The 15,918-nt window shown below is 46.0% G+C and overlaps 1 protein-coding gene across 1 annotated transcript in view; it reads right to left on the bottom strand.

Moving 5' to 3' along the window:
• Positions 1-756, bottom strand: part of KIF13B (kinesin family member 13B) — a 131,910-nt gene extending 131,154 nt beyond the window's left edge. The window contains exon 1 of the mRNA XM_082481709.1: positions 673-756. Coding sequence (XP_082337835.1) covers positions 673-727 — 55 coding nt within the window. The 5' untranslated portion in view covers positions 728-756. The remainder of the gene's footprint in view (positions 1-672) is intronic.
• Positions 757-15,918: the final 15,162 nt, after the last annotated feature.

Genomic DNA, 15,918 nt, shown 5'->3' with positions numbered 1-15,918 from the left:
TCCACGTTTCCTCTTCCATGTTTTCTTGTTTGTTTTTGTTTCTTTTGCCCTTACAGTGCCTCTGTCATCTGGTTAACTCCATCCCACTCGATCACCGAGGTGTAAGAAGAGGGGTTGGAGAGCTGAATTAGCACAGGGGGGTAAAAAAAAAAATATATACAGAAAGAGAGGCATTTTCCCCCAAAGCCCCAGAAAGCAGGAAGAAGGAAGAGCTCTCCCAGCAGGGAAGAGGCACAGCCCGGCTGTAAAGCAGGTGCAGGAGATGTGGAGAGGGGTGTACCCCCGGCTGGGGGGCAAAAAAAAAAAAAAAAAAAAAGAAATAAAAGAGAAGAAAAAGCCGTAAAACAGGGCGAGTTTAGGAAAAAAGGTGCCAGGAGAGGGGAGTGAGGACAGCTGCTTCGTGAGAGCAGCTCAAACCTACCACAAACCTACATAATAAATACATAAATGTAGACATACACCCACACCCCCCCGACCGACACACACCCCTATAAACACGCCCCCGCGGCGGGACACACACCTATACACCCACAGGCAGGCACACCTGCCCCCACAGACACCCGTGGGGACAGCCGCCCCCCCCCCCCCCCCGCCCCGCTCTGCCCCTCGGGCCCGCTCCTCTCACAGCCCCCCCCGGGCGGGGCGGGGGTCGCTGAGGGAGGAGGGTCTCACCTCGCCGGTTCATGGGGCGGACGCGCACCGCCACCTTCACTTTGGAGTCCCCCATCGCGCCGCTCCGACCTCCCCGGCTCCCTCGATTCCCTCCTCGGCTTCCGTCTACGGAGGGACACCCGGCGGGGCGGGGAGGAGAGACCGGGGGCGGTGGGAGGGAGGCACCGTGCCTGACCAACGTCCGGCCGGACTACAGCTCCCGGCGTGCAGCGCGGCGGCTCGCTCCGGGAGCGGAAGGGGCAGGATGGCGCGGGGCACGCTGGGAGCTGTAGTGCTGCTCGCGGCCCCGGCCCGGAGGGGAAGCACTGCATGCTGGGATATGTAGTCCGCGAGGATAGATGGGTTTCCTGAGGGGGTGAGCGCCAAGTGGCGTTCGTGGGTTGTGTTGTGCAAAAGGGTAGTGGCGGGGAGGGGGGTCAGGGTCACCCCAGGCCCTGCCACTCACCCCCTGGGTGGCTGCGGGTGAACCCCGGGGTGTGTGCCCCATCCCTGGGAACATTCCAGGCCAGGTTGGACGGCGCTCTGAGCGACCTGGTCTGGTTGGAGTTGTCCCTGCCCATGGCAGGGGGTTGGACTAGGTGGCCTTTAAAGATCCCTTCCGACCCAAACCATTCTGTGATTCTATGATTCTATAACCCGCTTCTCCCCTGTTCCTTGGGGCCCTTTTTGGGGGAATACTGCAACATTTTGTGCTGAGCAGACAGCAGCATTGCTGCTGAGACTAAAAACCTCACCTCACCGCGAGATTGGAGGGCCACTAAAATGCTGCGGGGGCTGGAGCCTCTCTGCTGGGAGGACAGGCTGGGACAGTTGGGGTTGTTCAGCCTGGAGAAGAAAAGGGTCTGGGGAGACCTTAGAGCCCCTTCCAGTGCCTAAAGGGGCTCCAGGAAACCTCAGGAGGGACTCTTGAGCAGGGAGTGGAACAATAAGACAAGGGGGAATGGTTTTACACTGAAAGAGGGGAGATTTAGATGAGATATCAGGAAGAAATTCTTTACTGTGTGGGCGGTGAAGCCCTGGCCCCGGTTGCCCAGAGAAGTTGGAGATGCCCCATCCCTGGAAATGTTCCAGGCCAGGTTGGACAGGGATCTGAGCAACCTGGTCTAGCTGAAGATGTCCCTGCTCATGGCAGGGGGTTGGACTAGATGGCCTTTAAAGGTCCCTTCCCACCCAAACCATTCTGTGATTCTATGATTCTATAACCCCATCACATCTCAGTCCTCCCCTGTGTCAGGCCCTTTTCTGGGGGAATATTGCAATATTTTGTGCCGACCAGACACCAGCATTGCCACTGAGACCAAGAACCTCGCCTCACCACAAGATTTCCCCTGGGAGTGAAACCCAAGACAGCATTGCTTTGTTGGTCTGTGGGGTTTCTGTCTGTTAGACACCACGTCACGTTGAATATCATGAACCGTAACCCAATGTATAGACCATGGTTTTAGGTGATGACTGGGTCTGGCTTCACAGAGCAACCTCTGTATCACATACTGTTATTAGTGGGCCCAGTGTGATTTGCTTAACGAAGGCAGCTCACTAAAAGAGCTCAACAGTAATAATCAGAGATGGTTTGAACAATATTACAATTTATCCCCATTAGATGGCTGCTCAACCGCAGCTGATTGCAAAGACCGAGAACGAAACTATAATGCAAAGATGCAAAAAACCCCCCAAAACCTCATTTAAATTGTCACAGCTGAAAACGCTTGTAGCAGCTATTTTAGTTCAAAACAAGTATTCTCTCTGTGTTATTTTGAAATGCCAGATTTCAGCAAGGACAGGGAAAAAAACAAATTCAGAATTGTAATCCTTTGGCCCTTCAACATCGAATGAGGTTTTATGACAGAAATAAATAAATAACACATTTCCAAGTGGTTTTGAGATAAGATTTCAGAAGGTAGCACTTTTTTCCCAGAAGAATTGGATTCAATATCTATCGTTTCATGCCTGACTGACCTGAAGAATATCTTGTCAAGGCAGAAAGAAAACAAGTATTATGTTGGCATTTAAGTGACACTGGGATTAATGTCCATGTTCTTAAGAGGAGCACCAGAGCATCCTGAATCAGGAAATTGTCTTGAAGTTTTAGAAAAAATTATATAACGGCAGGTCATACCAAGAAGGGTGACAAAAACTTGAAACAAAAATTGTGGGTTTGTCCATAGGAGCAGAACGCACTGTCTTCTCAATATGCTGCACTTGCGGCTCAGCCCCGCAGCCCCGTGCTGCGGAGGGTTTCTTGTCAGGAGAGGGGACGTCCGACTTTCAGCCTGCACAGTTGGTTCTTGCACTTGTGAACTTGAGGATCCGATTACAGGATGAAACTGGGCTTTGAACTTCTTGTGGTATTTTCCAGCTGGGGCCTCAGCAAACCACACCAACATTTTCTGAAACTGAGTACTTCATGATGGAGATAAATATAATCCTCATTTACAGCTGGTCATGATGAGCAGTAAGTGGAGGGCGGGTGGCTTTTTAACGTCAGGTTGAGTCACCTGGAATCTGATTTAAATAGATGGGATGAAACCCACCAGATGTGCATACTACTAGGGACAGCCAGGGTCACCCAAATCCAGTCCTTCCTCCTGCAACTTCTTCTCCGGTACTAGTTATGATTGGTTTCTCTGTTAAAATTAAAAGACAATTAATTCCTTTGGAGAAAGGATTGCTTGCCACCTTTTCAGTTTTAGCAAAAGGATTGTGTGCCACCTATTCAGTTTTAGCAAAAGGTGCCGCGAACATGGACAACACCAAATGAAAGCATACAATTCTTGCAAGCTTTGCTCCAGTTTTCTACTCAGAATGAAGAATTTATTTTAAAATCTGAAAAATCACCCTTTTAGCCTTACTTCACTTCTAATTGCCAAAGAGAAGCCAGATTCACATACAATCGTTTCTACTTTCTGCAAACTTCTTCAAAGGCGGAGACATCATTAGAGCCCCAAGAACCATCCTCAGCTTCAACATTTGGGTTTGGAAAGGGGGGAGGGAGCAATAACTTCTCATGGCTCTCTGCAGTCCTACCTCTGGACCTCTCCGTTACGCAAGCCCCTGCCTCCTGCAATGAATTACAGTAATGCAACTTCTTTTGCACTGGCACAAGCTACCTCCGTGTAATTACCCCACTGTGAATTCCTCGACAAGCCCTTTCCCTGGCTCAGTGCTTCACAAACTGTGGGAAGCATCTCCCTGGAGGGGCACAGCTTGGAGGGAGGATATTGTTTCCATTCACAGCAGTGGAACATGCTAATTATGCTGGGAGGAAAAGGAGGGGGTGGCAGCTTTCACTTGGGAGGGACAGGCTGGGCAAATAGTTTGTGAAACGCCAACTTAACCCCATCTTGTAGGGAATTGTCTCCAGCTCTTTCCCCCCTTCCCAGTTACTGTAATGAGGGGCTGACTTCCCAGATTAGCTCTGGCTATTTAAATGCTAATTTAATTAACAAAACATCCTTGGGGGAGAGGCATTACTTGTCCCTCCCATTCATTTATCGAATTTCTGAATACAACACTGTTTTCATCAGGTTGAGGAGCCACAGTTATTGCTATACCCACCTGGTCATAGCAGGGATTAAAGCAGAGATGTGGAGGAGAGAAAATTGGGTCCTTCATCTCATTTTTTTTAATAAGCGACTAAATGCAATTGGTTGTTTAGGATTAACCAAGTCAAAAGGATTTCATGTGTCCCACATAACTGCGATGCCTGAGGTGTGCGTACCACCAGGCTGCAATGGAAGAAGTTGGCTTTTGTTTTTGTCTGGAGGAAAGTATGAATGGTTTAGATCTCAGATCGCCTAATATAGTTGTGTCTCAAGGCAAGGCAGAAGACACGAGTCTCTTGGAGGTCTTCCTCCAAACCGTAAGAAGTAACAAGTCAAGTGTATTTTATATCCAGTTTTTCATTTGTTAGACTGCGTATCAAAGAGACACATCAATTATGAATTTGCTGTAGACCTAGTTTCTGCCCATAAATCATTCAGGTGTTGGAAAACTAAAACAGAGGATCTTATCAGTGTTTAGTTAGTTGTATGCAAACTCCTAAGTCTGGGGTACGCTTTTGCAAGAAGCTGAGCATCAACTGGGACAGTCCCAATCAGGGACTGGGGGGCATTCAGGGCATCCAGCAGCTCTTTAGCATCTTCAGGGACCAGGTCCTCAGCCCAAAAGGATTTGACGAAACTTTTAAAAAATAAGGCCTGTTGCTGTTGTATGTTTTGCATAGATTTTTGTTTTGTCCAGTCCCTGGGGTAACGAGTTTTATTCTGTTATGCTAATTTTGTCTTCAGGTTTATCTTGTTTTTCAGTCTGGAGATACAAATATATAAATGTAGTAGAAATTTGTAGGCACTTATAGGCAAAGACAGAAGACATGTTTGTTATAAATGTCTTTCAACTGTAATCGAGAAAGAAAGCACCAAAGGAAATCGATATTAAGAACAGGTTGAGAAATCTGGATAAAGCAGAAAATCAATTTCTCCAAATCAGTTGTGTCAAAATTCTGCTTGTTATCAAAATTTTGTTGTTTGCTTGTTTCGTTAGTTTTTTTTTTAAGGAATTGCTGAAATTTCTCATGCAACACTGTACAAATGGGCAGGTTCAGGAGACTCACATTAATTTTAGCAAGGTACTTTCTCTGATCTATTATTTTAATAGGAACTTTCTAAAATTGAAGGATTGATCATTTCCAGGGTCATTCATAACTGTGAATTTTACTGATGCTGGGACGGACTTCTGCTGTACAGTGGGATTTCAATACAAATTCATACAGCAGGGAAAGGTAACATTAGCAATTTATGTGCTGGTAGGATGAGGGTCCTGATGAGAATTTTCTCATCTTATTGACTAAAAATTTTTATTATTCTTATCAGCTGTTCAGTTTGCTGATACAGCAGGTTTCAAAGCAACTGGTTTTACCAGCCACGTTGCATTGTATTTGAGCGATTCTTTCCTCAGATAAAGATTTGACGTTGGATTTCATTTGTTTGAAAATAAAATTGATTTTCTGTCTTTGGAGAAAATGGAGAATCTCTGGAGAACTTGAAAAATGCAAAATTAGCAGGAGAGTGTGTCTAGCGGTTGCAAGACAAGCTTGTTTCGCTAGAAAAGCGAAAAACCCAAGCACCATGGTATTCACTGATACTCTGAAGAATGCATAGTTAGAGAGTTGTGTAATGTTCGCGGCATTTATCTCCTAGTACTTCTGAGATACGTGATCGTGAGAGCTGAACTGCCTTGACTTCAAAGACTGGAATACATTATAGCTTCATCTGCTCAATCACGTTGTTCTTGCTCCACTTCTGCTGAGGAGATGCCTGCAAAAGCCCCATTTTTTTGCTTTTCTGCCCATCCACACCTTCTATCTTCTTCACCTACCCTCTTTCCAGAAGCTGTAGAACTTCAAGGTATGTCCCGGTGATCCAGACACCACCAGACACTGGCTGAGCTTCTAATCCAAACCCAGATCTAAATTTTCCAGCTGCATTTACACTAATAATAATAAAAAAAAATTAATGTGTTTTGCCTGTGTTGAGCAAATAGCACCGCAGGCTAAAATACCAGCTCCAGATACCCCCAGATTTAATGAGTTGGTGATTTGATGTTGAAACCTGGGAAACTGTGATAAATGAAGATGCTGCTGTCACCGCTGGGAGCTGCAGAATTTATTGATGAAATAAGATTTTAACAGCGCCCCGAAACGCCTTTCTGACTCTGTAGCCAAGAGTGACACCCGGTGGCTAAGCAGCAAAATAAAATCAGCTTTAATTGTAATGTTCCCCTTTCCTGTCCTTATTCACTGATTTTCTCCTGCTGCTTTTAAAGAAGGAGCTGGGGACCAGGGAGTACTTGCTCCCCCCTTGCAGCATCAGTATCCATCGCCTGGCAGCGCTGATTGCCCGGGACCAGCTCCTTTGGGGCGAAGCGGGGAGGGCAAAGGCACGCTGGCAACCCTCCCATGGCTCCTAAAACAGAGGCACAGATGTGGTCCTGGCCCCCTGAATTCGGGCATAGGATTTCCAATGATCCACAGCCCTTATGTGACCCTTCCCAGTGCTCGTCTAGGCTCAGGACTTGTGCTCCTTAAAACACAAGATGGGATATTTTTTAACTGTGTTTCAGCTAAAATGGCAACAAGCTCATTAATTAGCACAGGTTGTCAGAGAGAGGTAAATACTGTGGGGCTCATTTTTGTTTTGTGCCTACTAGGTATTGCTTATCACACCCAAGGATATGTGGCAGAAAGAATGGAACACCATTTTTGACTACTAGTGTGGGTGAAACCCTAATAATACCTTCAGCTAAGCGATTGTTGATCGGTATTATGAATGGTTAACCGCCTCAAGGAAAGTGTTAAAATACAAGGTAGTAAATTTTGGTGAAGGGCTAAAAATGTACTTTATTTGCACTTCAATTTGGACTTACTAAAAATGAAAATGGAAATGCCCAGGTAATTACATCACTCACTGAGCTGTGGCTTTAATAAAATGTCAAGTGTTGGCAGTGTGCTGCTAAAAGCTGGTGTCACGGGCCTCTGCTGGAAAGGTGCCCGTCAAACAAACAAACCAGTTTGGCTCCTAAATCAAAAGTCCCTGTGGTATTTCAGTGTGGGTGAGCCTTGATATTAGATATTCCTTAATGTACCTATCCACATCTCAGTGTGTTATATAGAGGGAGCTCAGACTAGGGTCCGGGTCTAAGCATTTTGGTTCAGCTTACTGGGAAAATGAAGCCCAGCTCTGAGACTTGGACCTTGCTGCTGACTCCGCTTTCAGACCTCCTGTTCACCGGTATGGGTGGTACCTGGCTTCAGGAGCTTGTTGATGCTGTTTCTAACTGAAAACGTGGAGCAGGGGAGGATTGCTGGAAAGATAGGTCAATGTACTCCGGTTCCTCACTCATGGATGGCTGCAAAACTACGAAAAATGCAAAAATTTTTTTTCTTAAAATTTGGGAGCATCTCTCCTGAATGAGAATAACAGAGATGGGAAGGAGCATCAGGTTTGTGCGAATAAGTTCTTAGAGTTTTCAAAAAGGCCAGGAAGCACGTTATTACGAGCGAAGAACATGAAGGAGAGGTTGTTGCACAGCACAAGGCCATCGCAACCAGAGAATCAAGGAACAGTGTGTAGCTCCCAGGAGGACCAAGGCACCACTTCCACCACCCCTCAGGTCAAAGGCCAACTCTTTACAGAGACATCCCTCTTGCACAGACTTGCGTTGTATAGCATATGGCCTATTGCTTGCCTGGAGGAGATGTTGGCTCTTATGAGGCTTTTCCATAGTCAAACAACTTCACGGCTACAGTGTTGCTCCTAATATTCAGCAATGTTGCTCCTAATATTCAGCAAATGTTGGATCAAAAAATTGCATCTGGAGAAGTGGCTGCAGAGCAGAAGTGTCCCCCAGGTTCTTCTGTGACAGGCTGTCCTGTGGTTTTTTCTTCTTTACCATTCCCTTCTCCACCTCCATCTCTCTTTCCCTTCAAGAAGTGTTGTTACTGCTGAAGATGTAATAAAATGTGAGTTTTCAGAATCTTTATCTCAGAAACACACAGCCCTGAGGTCATGCAGAAATCCTTGCTCAGACTCAACACAGACCCTTGGTTCTCTGAGTTTTTCTGTTTCTTTCTCTCCCTTGTGAAATTAAAATAATGAAAAGCCAAATAAAGGTGTCAAAATGCAAAGCATCAGGAAGAATCAACCAGTTAACAAGTCCTAAGGCTGATACAGCTGTTTCACAATGGTTGTGTTTGGGGACTCCCATGGAAACGCTGTGCTTCGGGCTTTGCCAGACACAGCCAGCCTTCCCTGCCTCAAATGATTTGAGGGATCTCATGTAACGTTAAATGTTTCACTGTACGTGCTCCAAGTGCTAAATCACTGCTAGGCTATGGTCAAATAATGAACTGTCAGTATTAAAAAAAATGAGGGAAAGCTGTCTTGCTAACCAAGAGGTTAGTGGGATCTTTTCCCACCGCCTTCCACGGGAGGTCCTCTACTTTCAGCTTTGCACACCCCTTTCTCGACCGGTTTTCGACTGCTCTGCTGTGCGGGAAGTGGCTGTGCCTTACTCTTATCCCCCACAAGTCACCCAAGTTCATGGGTGATGCTGTACACATACCTGAGGGCAATACTTGGATTGTAATAGACACCTGCAAGTTGAATATTCACATAAATTAGCTTAACAAATTACCCTGCACAAGGAGCACACTTTCATTAATTCACAGCAGAACCAGAAATACCAGCGCGGTTGCTTCTAGACTTGCCAGGGCACACCTGGATTTATCCCCTATCAGAATTTGCCTTTAATGATATATCCTACAGCCAGGAGAGACCACTGAGGTCTCTGACCCCTCTGCTCTACACAAATGAATTTGTGCACTGATTCTTTCCCTAAATCTTTGGTTCTTTCCATAATTAGAGCTGCTGGTGCTTTATCTCCACTTTGAGTCAGTTTTGTTTTTTCTTCCAGTCTTCAGATTATTCTGCCCCCATGATCTAAATTGTACTTTAAATAGATGAGATCATCTGTTTCCTGCTCCATGCATTTTTTCTACAGGGATGCTCCAAAACTTGCTGAAGGCTTGGGTAGGAACTGGAGAGCGCCTTCCGCACTTACTTCAGCTCCTAAAAATATAGCATCCACTTGACACTAGTTATCTACCCTGTCTTTGCAGTTGGGAGAGAGGAGAAGTACCTGGAAGCCAATCTTCCTTTCCTGAAATAGGTGTCAAAGATACATGGGATAAATCACCCTTTGGGTGGTGCTGGGCTCTCTCCAGGGGGGAGAGGGAGAGTTGAGCTGCCTAGCGAAGGCTTAGAGGAGTTAATTTATAGTAAAGGGAAAGGAGTTCCACTCCAAACAACCTGGTGGCCCTTTCTGTTTGTAGGTTGCAGATCTGCAGCGTTCTCTGTTGCCATCTTTCCAAGCGCTGCAGAAATCAGTGGAGCCGCTTTCCCCCTATCCTGCCAGCACCGATGTGATTAACAAAGGGGTGCGTGGCTCCGGGAGCAGGTCGGTCCTGCTTCTCAGAGATGCTCGACACATTTCCCCCTGTGTTTTGCAGGAAGTCTCAGTACTTGGCGCTTCAGAAAATCACCCTGGCCCTTCTTTTTCATGCACTGATGTTCTCAGGCAGAAGGGGGAGCCCATACATTATTTTTTGTACGTAATCATCTCAAAATAGCGGTACAAAGCCGTCAAATCAGTAGGTTCTTTTGAACATGAGAGCTTCTGCTTAACTGATGTTACAGGCGCATACGAGTAGGGGAAGGCAGGCTTGTAGAGCCCAGATTACTGTTATCTGTTCCTTTGCAACAATGAGAAATCAAGGAAGATTTGAATTCTAAACAACTTTATCATCTGTCATCACGCTAGTTCAAATGCTAGAAAGCAGAATTTAATTAAGAACGCATTAAACAAACAAAAATACGGAGGGAAAACAGAGCCTTTAGAAATAGAATAAGTCATAGCCGCATGACATTTATTTTTGCTAATTTACTTACACACCCACTGGGAAACCAAATAAGTCATCTGTACCATACTGCTATGGTTATTTGTGTAGAACCAGTATGTCAGATGTTTCCTAAGGATGCACGTGAATGTTAAACCGTTAAACAAGCCTTTGGCCTTTTGTAGGGTACTTCTGTCAGGATGAGCAACTAAATAAAGGCACTGGGCAGTCTTTCTTATTACTGCCCAAACAACCTTCAAATCCTTTCTCAGCTCAGAAGCTCCCAGGCATGCCACTGCCGTGTCCTTCAGTCAGAGCTCCTTCTCCACCCTATAACCAACATTTTGGTCCATGCACGTGCGTCCAGGGAAACCCATAACCCATTTTAGCTCTGAGGACCTCTGCAGTTCACCCGCTGGAATGAGTTTCTTGTTACTTTTCCTCCAGGAAAGGGTTTGATTGCTCTTTCTGGTGAGTCCGAAAGCAAGTAGGTTCTTTTGACTCATGGCTCATCTGTGCTATCCTTTGGTGGCATTACCCACCTGCTGGCTGCCATTAATACTTGTGAAGATGACACAAGCAAAGATTTTGGCCCTAAAATTTGTAACCGCATGAAGTTACATTAATAAATACATTAATAACATAATTAAAAACTCAGGTTAGATTTAATCTGCACCATACGTACAAGTGAGGTTTTTCCACCTGGTTAATTGAGGCTGTGTTGGATTTCACAGACACCATTGTTTTACCAGCTTAGATAGATTTATTAGTCAGAACTGTGGTTTTATCCCATTCTCCTGGCTGTGTGAATAAAACTGCATTGATGCACGGATGCAGTTACACCATTAAAGCAGTCCTTTTGCTCATGCAGCTTCTTGTGGTCAAGGAACTGGCTAATGAACACCTAATACATGTTAAGCTAACCTGGACTGGAAGTGCTCACACAATCTGTGTGATAATTTCTGAACTTCCATGAGCTCTGAGGGAGATGAACTTCATTACCAGCTTCTCATTGTGCAGGCTTTCAGTCTCAGACTGTGCCCAGGTCTCTCCTGCTCTTGCCAAAGGCAACCTCAGGGACCTTCTAAGAGGGATTAAGTGGTTCCCGTAGGGAAGGAGCCTAGCTTTTCTTTCCTGCCTGGTGTCCTTGCAAGAAGAACAGAATGATAGAGCCAACAGAGAACCACCAGAACCATGCTCATGGGCTGCTCTGAACGCAGTGTGCCGCTCAGAGTGCCCCGGGTGATGGACAAGACAAGCAGGAGTTCACAGCAGCCAAAATCCCCAGAGGATCGGGATGCTGCAGAGAAACGTCCTAGCAAGAATCTGGTGTTTTCCAAGGAGGAAATGGTGCTGCTGAAATGGGCGATGAGCAAAAATGTTGCCACTAAAAAAAAAAATAAAAATTTATAGGTCTGAGGAATTAAATTGGCTTCATAGCTTCCATGTAAGTGAAGAAGAGCAGGTTGTGCTGCAGAAATGCAATGAGAATGTAGCTCTGGAAAGAGTGAAACTCCTAAGAGATATCAATTCTGTGTCAGAAATTTGGTTCATGATAAGGGTTTTGAGACTGTGGAATTAATATGCAGTTTTGGAGGGCTAAAGGGATCTCAAGCCCTAGTGGGAGCTGGAAATCTGAGCTGAAGGCTATTAGGAGATCCCTTAAAACTAGAAGGAGTGAGAATTTGGAGAATACAGAATGTAATCTGCCCAAGAATGCAAATTGAATTCTTAGTACATAGGACTTGGATGCTGGGGTATAAATTAACTTTTATTTGAAGCTGCAGTGCGAGGTTTGCCAAGAAAAACCTCATTCTGTAGAACAGGGACAGGTTTCAAACTATGTGGTGGAGAAATTCTTCCGAGTGTTGGTGTTTCTGCACCTGATGTAAAGATAAACTCAAAAAGATAAACTGCAAATTGTTTCAGGAAATGGTGTGTCTGTTCAAAGGCTGAAAATCTGTCAGAGGCTGTTGCACTGATAGGGATTATATGCAGAGGAACTGGAATTCAGGGAGATGATAGAAAACAAAAAATGTCAATAAAAGGCAGCCCTACGTGTAAGTATAGAAATAGCAAAGGAAAGGCAGAGTTTTGAAAAGAAAAATGCCACAAATAAAAACTGAGGATAGAAAACTTTAGCAGAGCTCCATCGAACAGCGAGACTATGGTCCTGAAAAGTATGCCAGTTGGTGGTTTGATGGAAAGGAAAACAAATTTTCCCAAAAGAATTAATGTAATAGAGCAATTGAAATGCACAGGGACATTATACAGCAGCTTAAAATCATTCTCATCCAAAACCCATCCCTGAACAAAGGCACAAGATGATAGTGTTGGTGTGATACTTAAATAACATAATATTGAGTTACTTAAAATGTTGTACTGCAGGCAACTCTATCTTTGTAGGCATTCTAATGCAAACAAATATAATACTAGAAAAAAATTGTATTCACCAAAATAATTTGGTGGCAGGAGGGTGAAGGACAGAAAAATAGTCTAATGACAGCAGTTAGCAGAGCAGGGTATCAAATGATTGACAGTGAATTTGCAAAACATTGGGTAGGTAAGTGATGGAGAGGAGGCTATTACTGTGCTATTAAAGACCTTCCTCCTTCTTTCAGGAGAAATTTGAAAAAATTGTAGCATGGAAAAAACAGACAAAAGAGCAGAGGCTTATGTTGTAAAGGTAAATATATTTAAGAAATCTGGAGGCTTTTGGTCTGAAGTGGCATAAATTTATTTGCTTATGCTCTTAGAAAACGCATGTTAGTTCTGGGGTAGAAACACAGCTGCTGGGGATTCACATAAACATCATGAAAAATTTTAAAAAGTATACTGTGAGAGAACTGCATGGTTTAAAGACCTTGCAGCCTTAGAATAATGCGTATATGAAGTTAAAATGTAGGTAAAAAGAGCAGTAGCCCTTAGAGAAGTAGCTCCTCACTCCAGCGAGGTAGGTACTAAACCAGCGGCAGCTCTCTGCATTCCAAGAGTGGCTGTCCTGGAGGAGACTGGAGGTCCATCTAGCCCAGGATCCTGTCTCCAAGCATGGTGACAAGTGGTGTCTAGGGAAGAGCAGGGTGTGTGTATATGATCCTGCTTCCCAGTCTGGAGGTGTGATTTCCATGTACACACTTCAGTGGGTAGGGAAAGTGAGAGTCACCTTCTACATGGCGGGAAAGAAGAGGTGGATTTTCAATATTCAAGCAAAACTGGAAAAACAGGGATTTGGAGGACTTGGAGGAGCGGACATTCGTGGCTGGGCATTTTCTTGGACATGGAGACAGTCATGTTTTTAACTGTTCAGGCTGTATTGAAAGTTTTCTCCTGCTGGTGTCCGAAGAGCACTTGCAACAGGAGGTCACAGCAGCAGAGCTAAATGGGACTAACTTTAGGAAATTCAGCTTTGTGTTGGCAAAACTGTAAGCTAGCCCAGCAAAGTTTTTCAGACTTGCTTTTAAGAGTGACTGTAAGTGATTTAGAGGATTCCCCCTCCAGACACGCTTGTTTATCTGGGTGCTCCTCTGGCGCTGGAGTTGCCAGTACTTCCCAGCCAGGACTTTCCAGCTGGAGCTGCACTTCCCTGTTACATTGCTCCTGGGGGTGTCTCAGGACCTAATTTCTTGGCTGACCTTGGACTGCACCCTCATGGCATGTGTGTCCTAGAGCTGGTGTGTTGGGGACCAGTTAGGCTTGTGCTACTGTCCCGTGGGAGAGTCAAGGAGAAAAGGAGGCTGAGGGGTGACCTTCTCGCTCTCTGCAGCTCCCTGAAAGGAGGGTGCAGCGAGGTGGGGGTCGGCCTCTTCTCCCAGGTAACAAGTGATAGGACAAAAGGAAATGGCCTCAAGGTGCACCAGGGGAGGTTTAGGATGGGTATTTGGAAAAATTTCTTCCCTAAAAGCATTATCAAGCATTGGAACAGGCTGCCCAGGGAAGTGGCGGAGTTGCCATCCCTGGAGGTATTTAAAAGATGGGTAGACGTGGTGCTGAGGGACATGGGTTAGTGGTAACTTGGCAGTGCTGGGTTAATGGTTGGACTTGATGATCTCAAAGGTCCCTTCCAACCAAAATGATTCTATGATTCTATAAGGAATGTAGCTGAGCTCCCATGTCAGAGCATCACTGGATGCGGGTGCTGAAGCACAGCAGCATGTTTCCTCGTGGGCTTTGGGGCATCAGGACATCCTGCAAGTCTGGATGCATTGCCACACTGGTGTCACGAGCCTTTTGGGAGCAAGGTCTCAGGTGCTCTGAGGGAACCCAGTGTACGGCCCCACAAAACAACAGTGGCAGTGGTACTCCTCTTCTCCCCGACCCCTCGGGTCGGCAGCACTGCCTCTACGCCAGCCCGGCTCCTACATTCCCTCTCAAGTGCTAAGAAGTTGCTAAGCAACCTCAATCCATCTAGCAACCAGCAGCATCACCACCACGAGGATACTGCGGCATGGATGCTTGGGTACCATTTTGTCCTGCAGCAGCTATTGCATCTGGGAAAGCTGCATCCTTCCCCCTCCCTCAGCTGAGAATGACCCCAGGGATGTCCACAACTTTGCGGAAACATGCAGGTGTACCAGCAGATAAAAAATGGACAGACCCAGGTTTTATATGAAGCATTTTGGCTCATAGGGAGTCATTTGGGCACGGTGGGGATTTTCAGCAGCATGAGCAGTATGGGATATTTGTAGGTCCAGCTCCCTGCTGGCACCCAGGGGTTGGGTGATGCCACGTGGGGTGGTGGGGAGTGCATGGGGACAGGGTGGCTGCTGGAGAGGGGACCACCTTGCTCAGCTCCCCATGAACCCTCCAGCATGGGCTATTCTCGTAGGCAGATGGACCTCACCTGACTTAGCTGAGATGTTAGATGTGTCCATCCAGGCTTTTCAGCGTTAGCATCCTAAACGTGTGGCTGACCTGGCAAGTCTTCATTGCTGAGAGATTTTTTTCCTATAGAAAGTAAAAAGCTTGACTGCAGGGATATATAGTCACCGATATTTATAGCAGCTGTCTTTAAAACTAGCAAATTATTGCTGGTTTTCTCTGTTTTGAAAAAATTTGCTCATATTTTTCCTTCTCCTGCCTCCTTCCAGCAGTGCAGCTTCTCGGTGTTGTTAGAGGGGTATTGGTTTCTGCAAAGGCAAGCATAAATATTTAACAAATGGCTATAGTGCTTGGAGACCGCGATGGTGAACCCTATAGGCATTTTGGTGCAGTTTCCTTTGTGCACCACTTGCATCGGTCCATATTCACGAGCCTCCTGCCTTCCTTCATGCAGAGTTTCGAGTTGCTCCTTCTTCCCAAAGGCTGCAGGGATTTTCCAAGTCCCGCTCTCGGACTGAGCTTGCGGCTGTACAGCACTGAACCCTCCCTCTAGTGGCTGCCGCACCGAAATGTCGAGAGATGCTCTGCACGTTTTAGCTAGTCTCTGCTCAGGGATGGACAGCGGTGCCAAAATCAGATCGTCTGCCAGAGGTCCATGGCTCCTGCGGGCTGGGAAGCCAGACCCATAGCGCACGTGCTCCACTTGTGCTGTGCCCTGGATGTGTTGCAGGGGGTTCGGCCACATTGAGGCAGGTCCTGTCGTTCCTTGATTTAGATGGGCTATTTGCGATGCAGGATTTGTCCTCCTGAACCTCCGGAGAGGGGTGTGAATGGGAAGAGCTGTGTCAGGCTTCCCGTCTGGGTCTCACCACGCGTCTGGTCAAGGGCTCTTCTCCCTCTTGTGGGTTTTGTACTGCTAACATTTTGAATTCATCCAGACCAGACATGCCAGGGTAAAAGCTGGCTTTATTTTAAAT

The sequence above is a fragment of the Vanellus vanellus genome (genome assembly GCF_965231255.1).
Source record: "Vanellus vanellus genome assembly, chromosome: 3".
Lineage (NCBI taxonomy): Eukaryota > Metazoa > Chordata > Aves > Charadriiformes > Charadriidae > Vanellus > Vanellus vanellus.
This window is presented reverse-complemented; position numbering and strand designations above follow the sequence as displayed.